Source organism: Rhincodon typus, chromosome 40, assembly GCF_021869965.1.
Source record: "Rhincodon typus isolate 14 chromosome 40, sRhiTyp1.1, whole genome shotgun sequence".
NCBI lineage: Eukaryota > Metazoa > Chordata > Chondrichthyes > Orectolobiformes > Rhincodontidae > Rhincodon > Rhincodon typus.
In genome coordinates, this window is record NC_063371.1 from 6,787,527 (window position 1) to 6,812,130 (window position 24,604).

At 41.6% G+C, this 24,604-nt stretch overlaps 2 protein-coding genes across 3 annotated transcripts in view; one reads left to right on the top strand and one right to left on the bottom strand.

The window, feature by feature from the left end:
• The window catches only part of polm (polymerase (DNA directed), mu), a 225,292-nt gene that overhangs the window by 169,354 nt on the left and 31,334 nt on the right, over positions 1 to 24,604 (bottom strand). The window contains exon 1 of one of the 2 annotated variants that reach the window (XM_048618611.1): positions 3,367 to 3,737. The exons of the other annotated variant lie outside the window; for it this stretch is intronic. The gene's annotated coding sequence lies outside the window, so the exon portion shown is untranslated. Of the gene's footprint in view, positions 1 to 3,366; positions 3,738 to 24,604 lie in introns of those variants that run through there. 2 annotated transcript variants of the gene reach the window in all.
• Positions 3,770 to 5,515, top strand: LOC109929369 (alpha-2B adrenergic receptor-like). Its single transcript, XM_020529041.2, has one exon. It carries the CDS (start codon positions 4,052 to 4,054, stop codon positions 5,360 to 5,362), a length of 1,311 nt encoding a protein of 436 aa, XP_020384630.2. The 5' UTR covers positions 3,770 to 4,051; the 3' UTR covers positions 5,363 to 5,515.

Consider the following 24,604-nt stretch of genomic DNA (forward strand, 5'->3'; position numbering starts at 1 on the left):
TTGAATGCTCCAGACGAGAAGTTTTTAGGTAGAACCCTGAAAGAATAATTTGAAGCTGATAAAGTGTAACGTCAGTTTTATGAAGGTTCATGAAAGAAGCAATCACATTTTCAAGACTCAGGGATCGATACCACAGTTAGGTCAAACCCTAAGTGTGACAGAGAAAGAATTTCTCTCCGTTTGAGCACTTTAAATGAGTGCTGTTGGGAATAATGGGATTGTTGTTTATGTATTCAAAATTTGTAACTTTGCAGTCAATGTACATAGTTTGCTTTATTCTATTTTATCTTTGTTTCCTTTGCACAATAAACTTGCTTTGTTGTTAAAACCAAATCTGTAACATTGTGTGCTCATGTTTCATGAGGTTTCCACCTCATTAAAACCAAAGGAAAAGACCAACATGATGCATCAAGCCAGTTTTCAGTCTGGGATCTGAGTTGTCCAGTGATAACATCAGCTGGGATCATTATGCAATCCACAGTATTGATAGGCAAGTTTGCTGCAAACTGAAGACTACATTTCAGCTCCAATGATAACACAGTGTGGAGCTTGAGGAGTGCAGCAGGCCAGGCAGCATCAGAGGCGCAGGAAAGTTGATGTTTCAGGTCGGGATCCTTCTTCAGAAAAAGAAGAAGGGTCCTAAACATCAACATAGTCATAATCTCCAAATCATAACTTACAACAGTACCATGGTTCCAGAGCTGTGAGGTTGCAGGGGAAAGTGGAAATCTATAACAGCAGGACTGTAGACACCTGCAAAAGTGGGGAGGTAGTTGTTGAACCTTGTGAGTTGGCGTGTGGAGCTGGAAGAGAAGGCTGGGTTGGGATGGGTCTTTAGACTGAAGGGTACTGAAGTAAAAAGCATCTAACTTTACACTGGCTTTGCCAGGACTGAAATCAGCCCCAGAGATGAGTCAGTTTGGCTACATTCAGCCCTAAAAAATTACAAGGGATCAAAGGGGCCTTGCAACTGATGCTATTCAGTGGATCTATACGACAGCAATTGCATTTCCTGTGTTCTGCAAATACCATCATGTCAGGGGATCAACCCTGGCTGAACAAAGAGTGCAAAAGAGATCAACTGAGGTGAAACTACAAGACAGAACTACATGCATTTTAAATAGTGAAGCACTGTGCAATGGATACAGTTTAGTAATTCCATAATCTAGGGATCAAATCAAAGCTCTGCAATCCTACCACATCCAATGTGAATATTGGTGAGCAATTATTAAACAAACAGAGACAAAAAGAGAATTGCTGGGAAAGCTCAGCAGGTCTGGCAGCATCAGTGGAGAGAAGTCAGAGTTAACGCTTTGAATCAAGTGACCCTTCCCCAGTTCTGAGGAAGGACCACTCGACCCAAAATGTTAACTCTGATTTTTCTCCACAGATGTTGGGGACCTGCTGAGCTTTTCCAGCAATTTCTACTTTTGTCTCTGATTTACAGCATTCTCAGTTTTTTCGGTTTTTAATCAACAAACAGGATGAGATGACTTCATAAATAAACCATTCCCATGAAAGGAAAGTCAAGTACATCAATGCAACAGACAAAGCTGAAGCATTTGAGACTATCTTCATCGAGAAGTATGGAATGGATGATCCATCTCAGCTTCCTCCAGAGCTCCCAGTACCACAGATGCCAATCTTTAGCTAATTTGATTCACTCCATCAGATCACAAGAAATAGCTGAAGGTACTGAATGCTGGAAAGGCCATGGACTCTGACAACTTCCAGCAGCAGTACTGAAGACTTGTGCTCCAGAACTGGCCATGGCCGTAGCCAAGTTGTTCCAATGCAGCTGCTACACTGGCATCCCCCTGGACATGTGGAAAACCGCCCAAGCATGTCCTTTCCACAAAAAGTAAGACAAATCCGACTTCACCAATTACCATGCTGTCAGTTAACTCTCACTCCTCAGCAAAGTGATGAAAGGGGGTCATTGACATCTGTTATGGACCAGACCAAATCCCTTCAAAATATATTAAGAAGATCATCTAGACCCTAACTTTTTCTTATTTTAAAGATAAACATAAGGTGTTGCATTCCATGTGCAATCCGATTGGTCAAACTACTCGCAGTTAAGCAAAACACAATTTATTCACACATTCCAGTTAAAATACAACAAAAGAATGAATAAAGAAAAGAATTGGCTTAGCTGTAACTCTATTGGAAAAACTTAACAGAATGATACATTAGTTCGCTACTAAACAATAACTGCTCCAATACAGTAACATACCATAAATACATACTTGGCAAAAGGCAAAATCAGAAAACAGATTATTTCCCGTGCAACACCAGCAGCCCAGGAGGATAAACATCAAGAGAATTCTGAGATAGTGTAGCAGAGAGAGATCTACTGCAGCAACAGACCCAGCAACAACTGCTACTGAAAAGCAACTATCCTCCACAAAACCTTTCCACCATCATACAAGTCAGGAGTGTGATGAAATACTGTCCACTTCTCTGGACAAATGAGGCTCCAAAAACTCAAGAAACTCTACACCATCCAGAGCAAAGCAGTCTCCTTGTTTGGAACTCATTGACCATTTTCAACATTCAGTCCCTCCACCCCAACTTTTCAAAATACACTACACAAATTCACTGAGGCTCCTTTGCACCATCTAGGACAGGGCACAAGGGCAACTGATGCACAAGTGCCAGTTCACTTCCAAGCCGCACACATCCTGATGCCATTCCTTCACTATCGCTGGCTCAAAATCTGAGAAGTTTCTTCCTCACAGCATTGTTGAAGTACCAGCAGCACAGGGACTGCAGCAGTTCAAGAAGGAAGCTTACCATGACATTCTCTTGGGCATTTTGGGATTGGCAACAAATCTGCCCCAGTCAACAACCTCACATTCTGTTAAATAATTTTTACAAATCCCACTTTGCATAGGTAGGTATGGATATAAAATTCATCAGCTAAAGAAAATGATCAGATGTGACCTTAATAGAGTGACGCCACGAATTTGGTTCAGGATTTGTACATGTTAAATGGTTGCGCTGATCGCATTGAATAGGCAAAGCACTTACAAGTTGAATGTCAACCATAAGAAAAGAGGAGGGTGCGTCAATTACTGACTGATGTAGAATCAAGTACTTAAAGGCTTTCAGGTTTCTGTACAAGCAGGACTTGATCCACAAAGTGATATGGTAACTAACATTTTATTTAAAAACCGTTTGGTGACAATTAGTGGAGGTCTGTTAAGACTTTCCTGAAAACCTGAATCACACTTACGACTGAAAGGTTTGGTCAAACTTGTCTTTTAATCATTATAAATCATGATGCAAGGTAGTTCCTTCATTAAAATGAACTCGTTCAACTATAATTACAACCACGGTTCTTCCAGATCGCCCAATGCTCACCAGAAATAACCTCCGTTAATTTCTTGTATACACGTTGTCAGGATACTCGATGTCGATAATACAGGCAACATGTTATTGCTTTTTCGGCCCATCCATTATCTAAGCAGTCAAACGCCAAAATGGACAACAAATGTTCTTTGAGAAGAATCCAATGTTTCTGATTTTATCTGATGTATATAGTCGCGTGTCACCAGCTCCCCCACCCCCCTGACCACCAAGTTGTCCGTCGGTCGTTGTTGGACTCAGAAAAGATGATAACAGTTGATGACGCCTAGTGATGCTTGTTGGAAGGCGTGGAGCAGATGCCGGCAGCGACTGACTGTGGGGAGGTGCCAACGAAGTAACGTGATCTTTTACGTGTCTTCGGAGCTGCTCGTGGTGCGATGCTTCCTTTTAAGTGCAGCTTGTAGCGGGTGTCGGCGAGCAGAATGAGAGAGAACACCAAATAGAACAAAAGCCGGTGGGACCTTGTAACCAGCCAAAGCACACTGCAGATCACTACAAGATTCAGGGCCATTCGAACAGAAACAGTTGCAGATTGCAGTCAGGTGGTGATCCCTTTGGAGTGCCCTCTGAAAAATATAGCTTTGCCGAATTAATTCCTGCATCATGTAATCAGAATACACATTCCAGTAGAAAGTTGAGCAAGGAATATACTTTTCGATATGACCGTGTTTCAGATAAAATGCGACCGTTTCCATTTAAGCTTCGTACTACTGCTCTAGGCGAACGCCAACTACCAGAGGTTACACGAAGGGCGATGGGATCGGTGGAGTGTCCAGTGTTTCGTGGCAATGCCAGCTTCGTCTGCAACACGAGCCAGCAAAACGTGTGGGGAGGACGCCTGCTTCCCCTCCCTTACTCGCCTCGAAGTACCGCGGCTATCGCCACTGCCATCAGCTTTATCATCGTGTTCACAATCATTGGGAATATACTGGTCATCATTGCTGTCCTGACCAGCAGATCGTTGCAAGCCCCCCAGAATCTCTTCCTGGTCTCCCTGGCTGCCGCGGATATCTTGGTGGCCACGCTGGTCATGCCCTTTTCTTTGGCCAACGAACTGATGGGTTACTGGTACTTCAAGAAGATTTGGTGCGAAGTTTATCTGGCGTTAGATGTCTTGTTCTGCACTTCCTCGATTGTCCACCTCTGTGCGATAAGCCTAGACAGATACTGGTCAGTTACCCAAGCCATCCAGTACAATTCCAAGCGAACACCGAGGAGAATCCGCTGTGTGATTCTGACAGTCTGGCTCATTGCTGCAGTTATTTCCTTTCCGCCTCTCATCTCCATGAACAAAAACCTTGGCGAAAACGAGATCCCCGTGTGTAGTCTGAATGACGAGAAGTGGTACATCTTGTCTTCGTGTATCGGCTCTTTCTTCGCTCCCTGTGTCATCATGATTCTGGTTTACATAAGGATCTACCAGGTGGCCAAACAGAGAACAAGGCAGCCTCCCGGCAGCAGACAGCCAAAGCAAGGCGCATCCTTCCGTCCCAATTGGCCGGAGAGGGAGACCAAACCCAAGGTAGCGGACAAAGCTCCGTCCTCGGGTCACGGAGGACGTTGCAGTGAACAGAAGGCGCATAAAAGCGATGGTCAGCTCGGTTCCACCAAACTGCTCCATCAGGATGAGAGCTACTCGACTTCCAAAAGGGAAGGAGAGCACTCTGTGGGGCGAGAGAAGCCTTGGACGCCAAGTACAATCAGGAGGAAAGCCACCCAGAACAGAGAGAAACGCTTCACTTTTGTTTTATCTGTCGTCATTGGTGTTTTTGTTCTCTGCTGGTTCCCGTTTTTCTTCTCCTACAGTCTGACTGCCATCTGCCCAGCCACATGCTCTGTGCCACCTGCCATCTTCAAATTCTTCTTCTGGATCGGCTATTGCAATAGTTCCCTTAACCCGGTTATTTACACCATATTCAACCAGGATTTCCGAATGGCTTTTAAAAAGATCCTTTGCCGAGAACAGAAAAGATCTGTCTACACAGTCTAGTCCGCCGGTTTCAGGCCGCATAGTCGGTGCCCGGACAGTGAGAAGTTTATTTCAAACTAAAGTTTTGCAAATGAATGGGCATGTGACTGTATGAATGTCTCTTCACGACTGATGTTATTTTGAATTAACGAAATAAATGGTCTGCTGTTGAAAGGAAATGCTTCAAAATGAAATGATTGCGCTTGATTCGGTGTAAAATCTGGAACTAGATCAAGGGGAGCGCGAAGTCCTGTCAGTTCTCACGGGGAACCCCTTGTACAATTGGAGTGAGGTACACTTTGGCATTTCGGCTCGCTCTCGCTTTTTCAGGCAGGTTCAAGGACGAATGCTTTTTCTCCCTTAGGCATTCTATTGGCCGCTGGAAATCCTTCCTTTCTCTCAGGGAAGGTAGATTTTTCACGCCTGGCTCAATGTCTATACCCTTTGTAAAATTGCTGCCGACATGTCATAAACCTTACAGACCTACAATTTTGATTTAAAACCACATTTCATTTGTTCCAGTCCAAGTTATAACGCCAGAACTCACTGTAAATCACTTCAGTCAGTTTAAGTCAGTAATCTATTTAGAATATTGAATAGTGTGTTCAATGCGGGGTAAAGACACAAACAGTCTTACACACTTCATTTTTAAAAATAATTTAAATGGAAGCGATTTCGTGGCGTTAGAAGTTGCTTTGACACTCAATAAGTATGCAGTGACATTTCGTACTCCGAGCCGTGTAATCATGGAAAATCTTATTAAACGGGACGTTGTTTTAAATCCGAGTCTGTTCACATTTGTATTTTTTTAACAGAGCCAGATTTTAACTGTACTGTTGCAGGGTTCTCCAAACGACTTCTAAACATCAGAAATGGGAACGGGAGTGCACCGTTTCGACCCGCCGAGCACTGAATTTCAGATATCCCGAGCGGAAGGGCAATGTCAAACAATCTGCCATGAAAGTATGCCTCGAAAGAGCACGGTCAGTATGGAATCGGATACCAGCGTTTTGGGTCCTATATGGAGAGCGCTCAAACAGTAACTGTGGTGCGCTGTGAAGTGGCTTTGCTTAGTTCGAAGTGTACATTTGGAAAGACCATCTTATTTCATGCCACGGTGAAAAGGAGAGAGTTGTTATCAGGCACACGGTAATTTATTTAAGACTCCGGACCATCTTTGATATACATATATATACACATTACACTCGAGAGCTTTAGTATTCAACGCAGAAGCAGATTCATACTGACTGGAACCTCATTGTGTAAATCTAGAGTTCGAAACATTGGAGAACAAGGGGAGGTCGTTTAGCCCATGGCTTGCTGGAAGATCACAGAAGTGGTGTGCTCGCCTTTTATCGGTAACCCTGTAAGTTCTTTATCCGTAAGTAAATATCCAAATCACTTTGAAAATAATTGACGGAATCGGCTTCCCCTAACGGTTCAGTTCAAACTGTCCAATCCCTGAAACTCCGGGTAGAAAGAAAATCTCGGACCCAAGTTGACGATTTTAAAACTGTCGTCTTTGGCTCCTGGCCCACACGTCAGAGAGAAGTTTTTCTCAATCTACCCGTCAAAATCTCTCAACCAGAAAACCTCTACGAGGCATAATTTCGGGTGTTGTCATGGTAAGGTGGTTGGGATCGTATTCTCAAATACACAGGTTCTTGGGTTCTGGTCTAAACTAACACAAAGAACTGCGGACGCTGAAGATTTGAAGCAAAAGCAGAAAGTGCTGCAGAAACTCAGCAGGTCTGGCAGCCTCAGTGGAGAAAGAGAAACAGAGTCCAGTGACCGTTCTTCAGACTTTGCTTTCTGTCTCCACAAATGCTGCGAGAGCTGCTGAGTTTCTCCAGCACGTTGTTTCTGTTTCCTGGTTCTGGTGATCCTTTCCAGCCAATTCCGCCACAAAGAGCATCCTGCCAGCACGGAGTGTCAAAGAAAAACCGGGTGGAGAACTATATCCAGGGTCCGGTCATAATCGCGCGAAAAAGGAAAGACCCGCTGACAATTCAAAACATGAATTCCTTACGACCCCGGAGTTCTGATGTTTGCGCGATTCTGCAGAGGAAAGATAGACTGCAGAGTTTGGATATTGGTTATCGGTTGTCATTTTACAATATGACAACAACAAAACACCTTTCAACAGCTTGCAATGCATCTATCATCGGACTGATTTATTTTTGGTTCAAATTCTCAAGAATGTCTTTCCAAAGCATCAGTCAGCAACAAACCCTACAAATTCGCTTGCAGCATTAAAACAGGGCGAAGCTGATGCCAAGTTTAGTGTTCAATCTTCACCAGTGTATCCAGTAAGAATTTTCCAAACTGACGATCTGATGTTGTTGCATGGTTGAATCTACCTTAGAATCTAGAAGACAATGCCTGATTGTAACTTCTGTTAGACTCCGGCAAATTCAGTGCCCACAGACTGATGATTTGGGCATTAATGCTGGACTGGCATCCTCTGAGAATTACCAGCATGGTTGAAAATGTGCACATTGCAGTAAATGGGTTTGAGTTTGAAACGGGTATCAGCATCAAAAACCTGTGACTGTTGCATTACAGGCCACAGCTGGTATCACAGTCGCAAAAAGACATTCTTGAAGGACAAGGGCTTCTACTCCACAGCACCACTCAGTCAGGTTGTGCACAAATCTCAGAACAGGAAGAAAGTATTTTTCTGGCATTCCTTTTAAAATTGTTGGTTTGAGGTCATCAACGACGTTTGTGCACAACAAGGTATATTGTCAACGTTTATGCCCCTGTCTTTCCAAATTAAATCTCAGAATTTTCAAATGAACTGACACATAGCCACAATGTACAATAGCTGCAGTTAAATACAAGTGCTTAAAGATGTTCGTCTCAATAAAAACTGTTCAGTACCTCATACACATATAAAAATTTAGAATAACGGTTCTGCACTCAACAACAACCAAAATTTGTTAAGTGCCTTGAACATCAGAAATTGTTCTCAAACACTTCTCTGGGCCATGACAGAACAAAAAATGATTTTGAGTCACATAAGAAGACACTAGATTAGATTATCAAAATCTTGGACAAAGAGGCAGGTTTCATGGAGGAAAGCAAGGGAGACAGGCCAAGATGAGAAATAATTCCAGAGCTTGGAGTCAAGGTAACAGAAGGCATGCTTGCAATGGTTGTACAAATACAACTGGGGGCACAGAAGAGGACAGAATTAGAGGAGTGTAAATATCTCAGACAGCTGTGAGGGTGGAAGAGAATACAGAGACAAGACAGGGTGAAGCCATGGTCAAATTCGTAAAGAAAATAATTTCAGATTCAACCCAGGACACAGGCAACAACGTTTTAGATTATCTCAAGATTACAAAGGGTAGAATATTGGAGAAAGGGCAGAAGTGCATTGAATGGTCACATTTAGATGAAATAAAGGGATGGACATGGTTTCAACAGCAGGTGGCCTGATATAGAGGTGAAGTTGAGTATTTTGAATGGATGGTCTTAGTGATGGCATAGATGTGGTCCGAAGCTCATTCAGGGATCAAATATGACAACACAGTTGCAAATAGATTGGCTTAATCTCAGTTACCATGGAGAGAAATTGATTTGGTCACTAGGAAACAGATTTTGGACTGGGGATTGAAAATAATAGCTTCAGTCTTCACAATATTATAATCGGTGGATATTTCTGCTCATTTAGGACTGGTTGTTGGATAAGCGGTCTGATAATTTAGCAACAGTGGAGGAAGATGATGGTCAGGTAGATTGGGGTATCCTTAGTGTACACAACCAGACAATTCAGATGATGCCATCCAGAGGCAGCATGAGGTTGAGAAATATGAGGGTACCTAGGGTTGATCCTTGGAGGGGGTGCTGTGTCAGAACGGGGAAAGATGGCACTGCAAGTGATTCTTTCACTATAAGGATAAAAATGGAAACAGGTGAAAGCATTTTCAACCAGCTGAATAACAATAGAAATATTGGAAGGTAATACTGTGTTCAATAGTGTTAAAGGCTCCAAAGATATCAAGAAGGATAGGGAGAGAAAATATACCTTTGTCACGGTCACATAAAATGCCATTGAAGGCATGGATATCTGTGGATGAGAGCTTTGAGAAACTAAGGCGCTTTTCGTGAATTAAATATTTTGAGATCTGATGGAAATGTAAAAATTGTAAAGGTTTTTGACAAGATAAATGGGGAAACAAAAATAATTTACATTTATATTGCACTTAATCACTTCCTGCTTCATTGCAAAGAATTGAGCAAAAAGGATAATTAACATAGAGCCAAATGACATGATCAGATGTTGCCCAAAGAAGTAAACTTTGTAGAGTGTCATAAATGAAATATTAATTTGATTGTGGACATCTTGTCCTAGATGAGCTAAAATTTCTGCCAATGGGACACTGGAAATGCTGAAGCCATTATCTTTGGTCGTATCATGAACCTCTTCCCCTGGTCACTGATACTATCCTCTTCCCTGACAATTGTCCAAGGTTGACTCAAACTGTTCACAACTCTGGAGTGATATGTGAATATGACCTGCATTTCTAATCCATACCCACTTCATCACAAAGGCACCTTAGTCATAATCCATTTCCCTGCCTTAGACCATCTACTGTTGAAAACATCATCCCATCCAAATCCAAATATTCCAGGATGGCCTACCATTCAAAGTCTTCACTGTCTGTACTAAAATTTGTGAGAAATTCCATGCTCACATGCTCATCTATGGTCACATTGTCTTTAGTTCAGGCCTATTATGCTTACATTGTTTTTAGTCCAGCAATACTTTCCATTTTGAGATTCTCATCCATGTTCAAATTCCTCCAATGCCTTACTCGTTTGGTTACCTGTAACTTCCTTATCCCTAAAACATTCTGAGAAATCTGCAGTGTGTCAAAATTCTGCTGCGTCCATAGTTCTGTCAGTTGGTAAAGAGCCAGGTTAGGTTATGAAAATGTGGGGCTTGGTCCCATGGTTTGTTTCATCTGGTATCGTAATATGAATGCAGAAGCTGGTGAAAAATGGTTGATCACTTCTCCACTTTGAAGTGTAACAGTAAGAGAACAGCACTCATGGATCATTCTGCTGAAAATAGGTGCATTGTCAAATGCAAGTCAGTACCGTTAATCACACACTGTTTTCATTAATCAGTCCTTTCATCCTGTACTCCTTTCATCCAGCTTATTCCAGAATCAAGTCTTTTTTAGATGGTGCAGAGAAAATAGCACAGTAATTCAGTAACTGACTTGCACCTTTTAGCTGGGAGTTCAAACCTATCGGTGAGTGAGAGGATGGCTCAGTGTTACTGTTACATATCCAAAGCAAAAATTAGGAATTCACAGCATCAAATGCTGTCTGATGTCTGATAGATTGAGCACAAGGGTAAGAAATGTCCTGTGTGCTTTTTTCATGGGTTAATGATCAGTAAAATAGCACATGGGTATTTGTCTACTTACATAAACCAGTATATTAAAACAACAGGACTTTTATCCCTCCCCACTCCATGATTATATAACCTTTTATTCACTCCAGTTTGGTGCAATTAGTTGCACAATCTAAATAGGTTTGCTTTTGTAGTCGTCTGAGGATATAATTCAAGAACTTTGCAACAAAGAGAGGTAGTTAAACCCTTCACCTCTAAGTTGGGTCACTGAAAGAGCATTTTATTTTGGCCCATTACAGCCTTTCAAATGTTACTGTTTATTCTTGAAAGCTGTTCTGGACTGCCTACCATCTTGCAAGGATAAGTGCTTATTTGCATGATGGATTGTAAAAATATACCTGAAGTTGACTGGATTTATAAAATACAAAAGCAGCAAGATGGGATAGTAGTAAAGTTCCTGCAATATTTTGCATTGAGTTTAGTTAGCCTCTCCCAGAAAAGCAAGTTATAAGCTGCAAGCAAATGGTTGAGGTTAAGTTGAAAATTACTGATTGTGTTTGAAATGTCACATTTTAAAAAGTTAGAAAAAGTGAATAAAGAAGCAAGGCACCTGAAGCCTTTGTTTTTTGTCTTTCTTTGTTTTTCTCTCTCTTTCTCTATCCTGTGTGTTTGCTGGACATGATTTCAAGTGCAATGACCATTCATGGATTCTTCAACCGAAATTCCTCGTCCAAATAACCATTCTGATGTGCGTGTCAGCAAGTTATTAGATTACAGAGGGCACCGCAGTGGAGTAACAGTTCTGTCCTCATTGGGTACTGTTGCTTCCATCATGGATTAGTACATACTGCAAAGGAAGGGTAGTACATCATGTCCTGAACTAAACGTGATTTTCAGTGTGCTAAAACCTGGCCTGAGTGAAATCAGTCAATTCAGCACGATGAGTTATACTGAAGCCTCAGGTCTGTACGGCTCAGGGACAATTGCTGATTGCTAATGGCCTTGCTGCACCATAAGTAAAAAGGCAGAATTTTTTTTTTATATATGTAACTCAGTCTCATGTTAAGATATTGACCACTGATCAGGGAACAGAAACAAACGTTCCGGGATTGACTTACTGGATTTTTTTTTGCTTGTCAGCTGCTCTCTCAGTGCATCCAGTCAACATTGAAATTGGGCAAATCCTTCAATTCCTGGGACTGTCGGTTAGCTGAATGACTGGGCAATGGGAGGGACAGTATGGAGTAAATATGCACCTGATAAACAATAAAACTATCCCTGAGTGTATTCCACACAGCAGAAGGTCCATACACCCTTACCTTTTATCGGGCAGATATTTTCCCACAACTCCACTCAACTTGCGAGAGTAAACATCCTGTCCTTTTTCAACAGCTACAAATAAACAGTGGTGCAGACTGCAGACACAGTCTCAAAAGAACACTGAGTCACACTAAACTCATGTAAAAGGCCTGCAGAGCCCTCCCTTTGTCATGTGCATGTGTTTTCCCTCTTCTACTTTCTTTCTGTTTCACCTGAAAGAAAGAGTTAAACATTATGCACTATAGTTCTTGATGCACCAGTTGTCCCCAAAACTCAACCAACTGGACATTCCTCACCTTTGGAATGAGATGTTGAGTTTCAACAGGTTATATTAGGCAAGACAAAGCATTTTGTTGTGGCCAATCCTGTTCTCATGAGACATTCACTGTATATCTCCCAGCAGGGGTCACTAAACAGGATCGGGAGCAAGAATTACAGCTGATTTTCTGACTTCGCCCAGGGATCCTTTGGAAACTAACGAATCACAATTCTAAACTCCAGCTGAGATCAACCAATATTGCACAAAGCAGAAACCCTGCATTAGACATACTGCTTAATATCTCATTTTCTGAGAGTTTTATGTACCAAAACATTGTCATTCCACCTCAAACCTCCACGGGTCTAGCAACAGTAATCTGTTCTCAGATCCCTTTTACTTTGTAACTTTGATTTCTATGAGTGGTCTTGAGTGCTTTGTCCTCTAATCCTCCCTTTCTCATGAGATTTTACTGGGTTTCAGTCCTCCACTCTGCCCCACTGACCATAGTCATGTTGGGCACTGGGATACTGAAGTAATCATGGGTTGTAGTGTCAACAGTGAACAGCCCCAGAGCTTTACATACAGTTTACATCACACAAAAATATATGTCACCTTGGGTCTTCCAGTGAAAAGGTTAGCTCTCCCACTTGTTATAAACCAACAGAAACAAATCACACCTCAAAAGTAATTGATCAGCTGTGAAGTACCTTGTGCTATGCAGAGGACACAAGAAATCACTGCATAGTTCTCAGTTCTCTTTGACTCCTGTGACGATCCAATATTATGAGTATTGAATAATAAAACAAGCTACTTAAGTGTCATGGATGCATACTGATGTGCAAATATCCAAGTCACAGTTTTACAATTGTCATCACACCTGACTTCACAGCCAGAACTTTACAAATTTAAAAGATAAACAAGCTACTTCAAAACCCGCTTATCAGTCTTGCACAAAACACACCCGGAACAATAGCAGATATCTAAGCATTGTCTTCTGAATCACTTTGAAGACCAGTAATTAACAAATGATGTAATGAATGAAGGAATCATCTGCAAACCAGGTCTAGAAAGCTCTTTGGTACCCCAGGTTGACAGCAACGCAAGCACCAAACATCATAATATAATCAGCTAACATTTCCAACAAATGGAGGAAGGCAATATCCATGAATATTCAAACAAAGGAATGGAGTGCTTGCATTCAGTAGCTTTCGAGTGTTCACTGTGCACCCATTAAACATGAAAAATTATGGCATAGTGAATCATTTGCTTTTTTGAAACTATTACTCCTATTTCTCATGAGCTTTTCTTTCCTGAGATATTGGTTGTTGCTGCAATTTGGCTCGACAGTTAGTCACACCCCTTCTGTTGAAGACTCCCCAGACTCGAAACATTAAATCTGCTTTCTTCCCACAGTTGCTGCCAGACCTGTTGAGTTTCGCCAGCAATTTCTGCTTTTGTTTCAGATCTCCAGTATCTGCGGTTGTTTGTTTTATTTATTGCAGCCACTGGCAAGCAGCCAAAGTGATCATTGTTTCAGGAAGAACCTAGACAGTTCTTCTGACTGACAATGCAGAGCACGAGGGCTATAAATGTCCTTGTCCTTCTCAACAAGCAGAAGGAGCAGGAACAGGATTCCTGGGTGCTATTTTCTCAGTTTTTAGACAGTTTGCTGGTTGGACATTAATTGCAAGAACTAAGCACTGGAAGAACAGGAACACTAAGCATCCAAAACTACTGCTGTGGTGAAGTGAATTGTGGTAAACGAGAAGGACAACTATTCCACTCCCTTAAAAGCATAATTTATAAAGAAGCTTGCATCTTCTTTTTGTGCCACGAGTGTCTTCTTCAGCAACCATTGGCTACGCCACACCAGACCAAGGACAACTGACCAAAACTAGCTGGAAGTAATATCCACCCTCAAAGAACTTTGCATTGGGATTTTAAAACAGCCTTAAACTTGCGGCAGGCAAGAGAGCTGTTCACATATTTATTGGCTCATCTGAATATAGCATCATCCTGGGCTTACATATCAATATGAGAATCCCTCTTCCATCCTGAACCCAACCATTTCTCAGCTTAATAATAAGGTTGGCCCTGTTGTAAAATGAATATCGACAAGATCAATTTATCATTCCATATTTCTACTACTCAATGATACTGTGCATTAGGCACTGGTGAAGTGAAAAATGAAATCTATTGAGGCATAAGACAACTTTTAAGAACTCACAGGAACCATTTTTGGTTTTAAATAGTGGGCAATAGAGTATGGAGCACCACTGTAAAACAAATGTGTTTGTGTCTCAGTTTTTTCAGTTCAAATGCAATTTGTTTTCATTTTGACATTCATGCAATGTATCCTCATCGGCTTTTGAAAGAAACTGGTTATTAATAGTAGGGTGCACATAGCAGTGATAACATTGTCTCAAAAAAGTTATGGCCACCTTTATGAACAACAAAGACAGATGGTGTACAATATGCTTGTCACAAGACCAAACTTGCTGTCAATCAACAGATCTCAAACAAATAAATTGGAGAATGTGACTTTACAAAACAGGGGATGACAGTGTCAAAGTGGTAATGTCATGAGACCAGTAATTTTGAAGTGCAGGCTCATGGTCTGGGGAGATAGTAGGAACTGCAGATGCTGGAAAATCTGAGACAACAAGGTGCAGAGCTGGATGAACACAGCAGGCCAAGCAGCATCATAGGAGCAGTAAGGCTGACGTTTCGGGCCTAGACCCTTCATCAGAAAATTCTGTGTGTTCATCCAGCTCTGCACGTTGTTGTCTCATGGTCTGGGGACATAGGTTCAAATCTCACCACTGTAGCTGATGGGATTTAAATTTCAATCACTAAATGTGGAACATGAAGCAAGTCTGGATCATGATGATCATAAAACTATCAGCAATTTAGTTCATGAATTTCCCTTTTGGAAAGCAAACCTCATACAGTCAGTCTGCATGTGAATCCAGACTCACAGCAATGTGATTGACTCTCAACTACTTTAGGAAATGACTGACTAAGCTCCTCAAATCAAAAGCAATTAGGGATGGGCAGTCAGTGTATTTACATGCTATGAAAGAATTTTTTAAAAATGCAGTGCAGAAGATAACTTGTACTGACTCTTTCAGAGAGAAATGTGGTTGGAGCTTCTCCCTGGAACATTCCTGAATTTCCCTGTATTGCTGAAGTTTTGTTCTCTTGCAAGCAATCATCCAATTTCCTTTTGAAAGTCAGAACTGAATCTGTTGCTCCCACATTCTGAGGAAGGACATTCCAGATCCTAACCACGCGAGGTGAAAATAAGTTTTCATTGCTCTTTTACAAATTACCTTGAAGCTACGCCCTTTGACTTTCAATCCTTCAGTGATTGGAAATTGTTTCACTTTTTTACTCAACCCAAACCCATATGATTTTATAAATCTCTCCAAATATCTCTTAACTTTCAATGTTCCGAAGTACCAAATTCAAGCATCTTCAGCCTCAATGAGTAACTTTAATCCCCCATCCCTCAGGGCTGTTCTAGAAAATCTCTCCATCCATCTATTTCACAGCCTTACTTTGGGAACAGCTCTTGCATTCATACAGCGCATTATTCTAAATGAGGGATCTTGCAAGTTATCTTCTTGAGCACAGGCTGATGTTGGATGCCATCCATATTCAATTCAGTTGTCATGTGTTAAATCTGTATCTACTCCAAAGCCTTCACAAAATTCCAAATGTGTGCTGCCAAGACTCAGACATAATATGGGTCTGAACTCGCGTTTTATTTTGGTATAGTTTCCTGACAATTTCACTCAGTGCTTTTGTTTATAAACTCCAGGAGCTGGATATTACACACCCAGTGATGGCATGGTTTGGCACAAAAGCACATAAAATAGATCAAGTGGCAAGCCCAATACCTTCCAAACCGCCTCAGAGCTCGCTCCAATTGGGATTCATGGGCACAGTTGAATACTACCCTGCCTATGTCACAACATAGTTGGCATGAAGAGACAAGCAGGAGTGGGCACCCAGTTTTTAAAAGTGTTTTTGAAATGGTGGGGGTACGGGCTGATGGTGATGGTTGTAGTGGCTGTGAGGGATCTTGGCTTACAAGGCTACACTGCTTAGAAAACATACCCCTCCACTTCCTGCCACTCTGCCTGCACCCATCCCTCTTTCCTCCTCCCCAAAATGTCTAATCTCTTCCTGCTCAATACCCCAACTTACTTTGATCCAGGATCCAAGGCCATCTTCTTCATGGGCCTGTCTGCACTCCTGGTAGTGCCCAATACCAGTGGTTGGCAGTTATGAAGGGCAGGACATTTTCCCCCAAATGGTGAAAGACTCACTATCCATCACATCCCTGACTTACCTTTTAAAGCCATCCACAGCATAATATTGCTACAGGGTTGATGCGGTTTTGGTCAATTGGTTTCCAATGGACTTTTCTAGTTTGACTGAAGAGTGTCTCTCCACTCAGCCACCACTTCACCTATTTAATGCAGCTCCAGATCCCCCAAATGCTTTTTAACTTCTTTGTTAACTTGTTCTGCTACCTTCAAAGATTTGTGCACAACACTCCCAATTCTCTCTCTTCTTGCACCCATTCATAAACTGTGCTATTCAGTGTGTAATGCATTTTCTCATTCTTCCTATCAAACATTTCACTTCTCTGCATTGCATTTCATCTGTCATATGTGTACCTATTCCACCAGGTTGTCTACATCTTCTTGAAATTTATCACAATCTTCATCACTGTTGACCATAATAACAAGATTCACTTCATGCATGAGTTGAAGTCATTCATGTATCTAAAAATAGCGTTGATTCTTGTTCTGAACCCTGGAGATCTTCTCCACTATCACCATATTCCAGTCCAGATAAAAGCCATTCACCGCAATACTCTGGATTAAATTTTACCAGAAATTGGCGAAATGTCAATTTTGATTAGTTTTGTGAGTTGTTTTCTTGGCCAGCCCAAGCTCGATTTCTTACACTGTTCTCTAAAACTTGCCCCACTCCCGACGCTCAGCACATCTTCCCCACTGATGTATGCACCACTGCCAGACCCTCCTGGGATACTCAGCACCAGAGCCATTTTTAAAGGCAAGCCACTTGGTCAAGTGGTCCCAGCCAGGGTTTGTACTTCACAGTGCCCAGCGTGGGAAAGGGGACCAACAAAAAATGCTTCTTAGAGCACACAGGTGGCATGATTGACACTTAATTACACATACAAGTACAAAGTTGCAAATCTATTGATACTTCAGAAAGAAACTGCGCAAGTCACCAATAATCAGTGTTATCCCATCTCAGAACCCTACCTAAGGGAGGCTACTCTTCCTTCAATGCCCAATGTAGCAGAACATTTTCTCATTGCTCAATATGGGACAATTCCATGCTGGAAAGCCTTCAACAGTTGAAACAGCAACAGTAAAGAAAAAAAATAAACAAACAAAAGCTGCATTTGCTTTTGGGAATAAACAGGGATAGCTTGCCTTTCAAGCGTCAACAAATTTATATTCAATTAACGATTGCTGCACCAGCTCACATACCTTGAAACCAGCTATCAACTTCATCCTGCTTAGCTTGGTGCACTTGACACTGCAGGAATCTATCATGATGAAGGTGATGCTCCTCCAGCTTAACGTCCTCACCTCCCTGCTCAGAAAACTGCGGCCACTCTTCCAGCTCTTCAGAATTCATCATATCCCCCCTTAGCCTGTTCCAGAGTACAACATGCTTGAATTATGCACCTATGCCAGACCAATCCAAGCATTGGCACCAGACCTACCTTGTGTTCCAAGATAGCTCTGATTGAAGAACGATAGCCTTGTACATACGCTCAGCCATAGTCAGGGATTGTGTGACGGAGTCATCAGCCATGGGTGCAGAGGGTAACCCCAAGGAGGGCCATGAATGTTTCTACGTGGACCTTTGACATAGGGGCCTTATTCTGATGAATGCAACACAAGCCAAGTGACGCAAATACAGGAGGAGATGTGCTGAATGATTACTGATATTTGTTCCCCGACTTGTACCTATCTCTATAATAGCACTTAACCAAATAGGGTCCTAGCCTGGTCTCTCGGCAGTGTGATGGTTCTCAGCCTGGTCTCTCAACAGGTCCTGCTGATGAGTCCTGGCCTGGTCTCTCGGCGGCTCCTGGTGGGTCCTGGGCCTGGTCTCTTGACAGCATGGCAGGCTTCAGCCTAGTGTCTCAGCTGCTCCTGGCCTGGTCTCTTGACAGTATGTGGCAGGTCCCAGCCTGGTCTCTCAATGTCTCTCAGCCTGGTCTCTCGGCGGCTCGTGGGGGGTCCTGGGCCTGGTCTTTCAGTGGCTTGTGGTGTGTCTCAGCCTGGTTTCTCATTGGCTCCTGATGGGTCCAGCCTGGTCTCTCGGCATTTTCTCAGCCTGGTCTCTCGTTGGCTCCTGATGGGTCCAGCCTGGTCTCTTAGCGTTTTCTCAGCCTGGTCTCTTGTTGGCTCCTGATGGGTCCAGCACGGTCTCTCGGCGTTTTCTCAGCCTGGTCTCTCAAGGGTATGTCCGTCAGTCTCTTGACGGCTCACGGTGGTGTCTCGGCTTGGCATGCCCAGGCATGTTCCCAAGGCACCGGGGATATCAGAGAAGAGGCAATTTCAGCAGTAGCGACAATATTTGCAATGGCGGGTTCAAGAACAGGACAGCAGAGTGAGACAAGTGGAGGGCTCATCAAAGACTGTTGAACTTTTAACTTATTCCTTTATTTTCCTAGTTTTAACCACAGGCATTCCGTGTGGTGCAACTGTACACTTTTCACTGTACTCCTGTACTTGAGAACACGTGACAATAAAATCTAACATCTAAAACTTCTTGAATCCACCTACTCTTTTCTTATTAAAAGCTCAATCAAATTAGTCTAACACGATTTGCTTTCAATCTGTGTTGTTTTTTTTAATCAGTCCATGCTTGGCCAAGTGGTTGTTAATTTTCGCACAGATTCTTGTTTCTTTGAAGGTAATCCCTTCACTGAGGTTAAACTGTGTGGCCTGGAGTTCTCTGGTTTATCCTTCTCCCTGTTTCTCAGCAAGACTAACATTTGCAGTCCTTCAGTTCTGTGGTCAAGTTTTTCATTTCAGGAAAATTGCAAAATGTTTCTGTTCAGCCATCATTCATCAAACAACCATCTGCTTCACGAGAATCAGTATGACAAACATTATCATTTACTCCCATCAATACTATCAATTTATTGAACACTCTTCATGATTTTCTGAACCTAATTGGATTATACTGGATGACATTATAAATGTTTAAACATTCCTGTTTGCACATTTCAACCTCTATTCCTTCCCTGAATATACTGACTGCTCCTGGAGCCAGTTCACATGTGCCAGCTGCCCTTGGCTGTCTAGTTTCCAATGAATAATTTTAGGTTATTCCAATATGAGGAGTGTCATAGACCAGGATAATCCTGTGGCTCTCCACACCTATTTTCTTTTCAGCAACAGAAATAATGAACAACAAATGTGAAGAATCCTAGTTTATTATTTTTTGTTCTTTACCCTTATGGATTCTGAGGCCAACTGTAGCATATTCATACAAACCTGAATTCAGGACAGATGAAGGCTCAAAACTTGGCTCCCCAATTGTGTGTGGTTTTGCTTGCATAAGATATGACTAAACCAGCTTTTGGAAATTCAACCTTCATTCAGTTTAATTGTTTTGTGTTTGATACAGCAAGGCTGAGATTAACAAATTCTCCTGTCAGTTCAACTCCCATTCTGAACCAGTGTCAGTGAATTCCTTTGTACTGTATCTGTTCTGGTTTGTATTAAATTCAAACTGATAAGGTCATACACAACATTCCTATTTAATATCTTCAGCACTGATGCAATGTACTTTTCTTAGTAAATTATGTGTTGCATCAATGCTACAGAAGAAATCGTGATCATATCACTTATGAAGTAGCTCAGCGTGGGCAATTGCTTCTGCAATGTAGTTCTGAGATTGCAACAATGATAAAATAGACAAATTTTTATAATAGGTTCAGTTACAAAATCTTTTTTCAATAATATCCATGATACAAAAGCATTCCCTTGGGCTGCAAAAAAAAGGATCATTTCCATAAATGAATATGGATTTCATCTGAAAAGTGCTTCATGCTTAAAAAGCAGATTATTGGTTCTGTGACAGTAGATGTACGATGGCACAGCAAAGCAACTTATATTTTAATTGGCATGAACATCTATTTCATGCTGAGAGATAGTAGGAACTGCAGATGCTGGAGAATCTGAGATAACAAGGTGTAGAGCTGGATGAACACAGCAGGTCAAGCAGCATCAGAGGAGCAGGAAAGCTGACGTTTTGGGTCTGGACCCTTCTTCAGACCCTTGGTCCCCTCCCCCATTTCTGAAGAAGGGTCCAGACCCGAAAGCTCAGCTTTCCTGCTCCTCTGATGCCGCTTGGCCTGCTGTGTTCATCCAGCTCTACTATTATCTATACTGTTATCTATTTCATGCTGATTTTGCAAATTTGTATCGATGAGAGCGTTTATTATTATTCAATGAACACAACATTTAACAAATGAAGGAAATAGGAGTCAGAATGAAAGTCAGGTAGATCTTTGCTACCCAAAGAGTAAGTCAGTTTTGAAAAAGTTATCAAGGAAGGCACTAATGTACAAATTGCTTAAAATGTCTGTAGTGGTATCGAGGAATGTGGGGACCAGTTGGTGGGGTGATGTAACAGCAATATATTTCCAAGCTGGAATGATGTGCAATTTGGAGGTGAACTTGCAGGTTGTGGCTTTCCTCGGTACTGGTGTTCCGAGGTGCCTACCCCCTTTATATCACTAAACAGTAGAGTTTGCAAGTTTAGGGCATGTGATCAAAGAGGTCCTGGGAGGATGCTGATTGTTTGATCCTGAATGGTGTTGAACTTCTTCAGCATTGTTGGAAAACTCAATCAGGTAAAGGATAATACGTTATCATATTTTTGGCTTGTGCCAAAAAGATAATGGAAAGATAATCATTGTCCACAACCGAGAAGATGTAAATATTACTTGTCATTACGAAACTAAGCTTGAACATTGTCCCAATTTTATTGCATGCTGCAACAGACTGCTTCATATTCTGAGGACTGGAAGTGGCACTGAACACTGTGCAAACCCCAGTTCTTAATTTTATGTTCAGTATGACACCATTCAGTGCCATTCAGTATGACACCATTCAAGTTTCTCTCCTCATTCTTACTGACTTCAAATTTTCGAGGACTCCTGATATCAAATTCAGTTAAGTGCTGTCTTAATGTCAAGGGTGATAGCATTTGTGCTTTGGTAAAAGCCACTCTTTTCTTTTTGTGAGATGTCTCTTTAAGTCCAAAGTGAAACCAAGATACTTCTGGCAATCAGTCCTTTAATATCTGTGCAGAGTTATTTGATCTTGGTTGCTTTGGAATTGAAACAAAGAGTAAATAGACAGCAAACTGTCTACAGAATTGCAACTGGTCTCAAAACTTATAAAGACAAATAACTGTGTGCAGACAAGAAGATATAGTTGATGGGAACAGAAAGGATACCTTTTACAAACAGCTTTGTGCATCATACAGTTAAAAAGGACAGAAAGCTGAAGGGACATCAAGCAAGGATTATTGATTGGGCAATGTCTGTCTTGCCAGAGCCAATCAGACTGTAAATGGGCTGAGAGAAAAATATCTCTATGGGATTCTGTGCTATCCACACTGAACAGAACCTAGCAAAGGGGGTTCTGCCGGAATGTATTGTTTGGGTGTTAACCATTTTCAGATGGAATACAGGTGTCAGTGAAATTGACTCAAAGACAAAATGCATTCAGTGGCAAGTGACAACTTGTTCATTTCAGAGGTTGAGTTTGAAAAGATTTGAGAAGACTTTGTTGTAATCAGGAGAAATTAACCTTTCAATTCAAAAAATGATATGTGTGTTAATCAAAATTTGAATTATTTGATTTCAGTTGGTTTGTTACAGTAGAAGTGTTCAGAAGTAACTTCTTGTCCTTTGGTTACTTCTGTTGGCATTGTCGGTATTAATCTTTTGAAACGTTATTGGTCTCTATCGGGATTATAAGAGTTGTAAGCCCCTAGCATTCAGCTTTTGTCCATGGCTGCAAAGACTTCTGGAGCCAAATGATCCTGGTGAGGTCCAAATTGAATACTAGCAACTAAGATAATGGTGAGTAATTTCCACTTAGACTGTCAACAACGTCTTCCATCAGCTGTTTGAGAGTCGGCTGATAAAGTAATAACAGACCAAATTGAATTTGTGTTACCTGTTTGGATATGAAATACCTTGGTGATTTTTCAATTTATTCAGCACGTGTCAGTAGTTGATCTGGATTGGAATAGCTTGCCTAGAGGCACATCTGGTTCTGGAGAACATTAAAGTAAGGAAGTTGTCAGGGTCTGTAGCTTTTGCTGTAAGCTCAACTGGCTTTTGATAATACATGGATTGAAAAGAATTCACTGAAAATTTGCTTCTGTGATGGGCAGACCTCAGGAGGAGGCTGATTTCTTCTATCCAAAGATGTGAAGGATCACCATGGTCCTGGGTCCTCTGGCTGAAAAGTGGGCAGGATGCTGGCCTAGGGACAGAATGGTTCCTCACTGTAAGTTCACAGTTAAATGGCCGTTAATATCCTGGAGGTGGAAATCACAATCCTCACATGGTGTAGTCTCCTCCTGCCATAGGAGTGGGATGAGCTTCAATCAGTCCAACAATGGACCAGCAGCCTGATGCTGCAACTACCTCAATGTTGGGCTTGGTCATCATTGAGGATGGGGATGCTCATGTTCATATCTTAGTTCATTTGACTCCAAATAACCAAAAACTACATTTAAAAAACCAGTCGTTGTGTGCCTAAACTTAACAATAATGTCAATGCCACACAGAAATCTGCATATCTTCTAGAAATTCTACAACTAGATCCATGCTCCATGGTTTTGTAGCTTTTAAACATATGTCACAAAAAGTCAGATATACAGACAGGCCTTCATCATTTACTAATCCTTGATTCCTTTCTCTTTTGAGAGGACCTTTCACTTTTGCATGGTACCCTTCCCAAACTCCCACAGGCATCAAAATTCTGTTTTATTATTTTTTAAAATAAATGGTCAGTTGAAATTTAATCACAGCTACATTAAGAAAATAGTCTTTTTTTTTCACTTGTTTTCAAATGAATACCTATTTGCATCACTATGACACCTGTTTAGAATTAAAACTTAGGTGAGCTGCTTGCAGCCCAGATATTGCACCATTTCCATTTTTTTACATAAAAATGACAAAAATCCTCAGCCACTCATAAGATGTATTCACAAAATATCTGCGCTCAATAGCATTCATAAAACAGTAAACCGTTCCAAATATTACATCCATGTCCTGTGTTGGATTTTGCTTTTGCAAAATGATTGGCAGACTCAATTGAGATGTCATTCGAAGGAGGTGAATAGTGATATCACTGCTGCATGAGTAATGCCCTGGGGAGCAGGATTCAAATCCTATCATGGAAATTTTTAAAAAATGAAAATCCAATGATCATTCTGGAAGTACTGTTGATTGTCATAAAAACCTACTCGGTTCACTTGGGTCGGAAGTCTACTTTTCTCCCCTGGTTTGTCCTACGATAGACTTCAGATATACAACAATGTGGTTGTCTCTAAACTACCTTGTGCACTAACAAAGCAAGCCACTCAGTTGGATCAAACCTCCAACAATTCTCAAAGAAATGAAACTGAACTCACCACCTGGCACTGATTCAGGTAATGTGGAAATGACACCAGCAAACTCAGCCCTGTTGATCCTGGAAAGTCCTCCCTACTAACACCTGGAATATAGAGCTTAAAATTCAGAGAGCTATCTCACAACCTGGTCAAACTATAGCAGCACTACTACTGACTGAGCTGGGGAATCTGTGGCAGGTGCTGAGGCAAATAAAAAGAGGGAAAAACATACTTTACGTCATCTTCAGACTCCTGCAGATGCATCTGACTGTGACAGCATCCATATGAGTGACCACCACTTCAGATTGTTGAAACCCTCCAGTATGTTGTGCGACATCAGTATTGTGCTCAATGCGATAGACTTTGAAAAGATTTAGCAAATCAAAACAGGGCATCCATGAGCTGCTGGAAACTGTCAGCAGTGATAGCAGAATGTCCTCAACACACAGTCAGCAACCTCAACTTGGCATATGCCACAGTTTTCCATTATCATTAAGCTTGGGGATCACCCTTGACTTATCGAAGAGTGCAGGAGGACTTGCCAGGAGCAGCACTAGGCATATCTAAGAAATATGGTGTCACCATAGTGAAACGACAAAAC

Excerpts from the sequence above, each read along its gene's own strand:
- LOC109929369 (XM_020529041.2), top strand. The coding sequence starts at position 4,052 with ATGCGACCGTTTCCATTTAAGCTTCGTACTACTGCTCTAGGCGAACGC.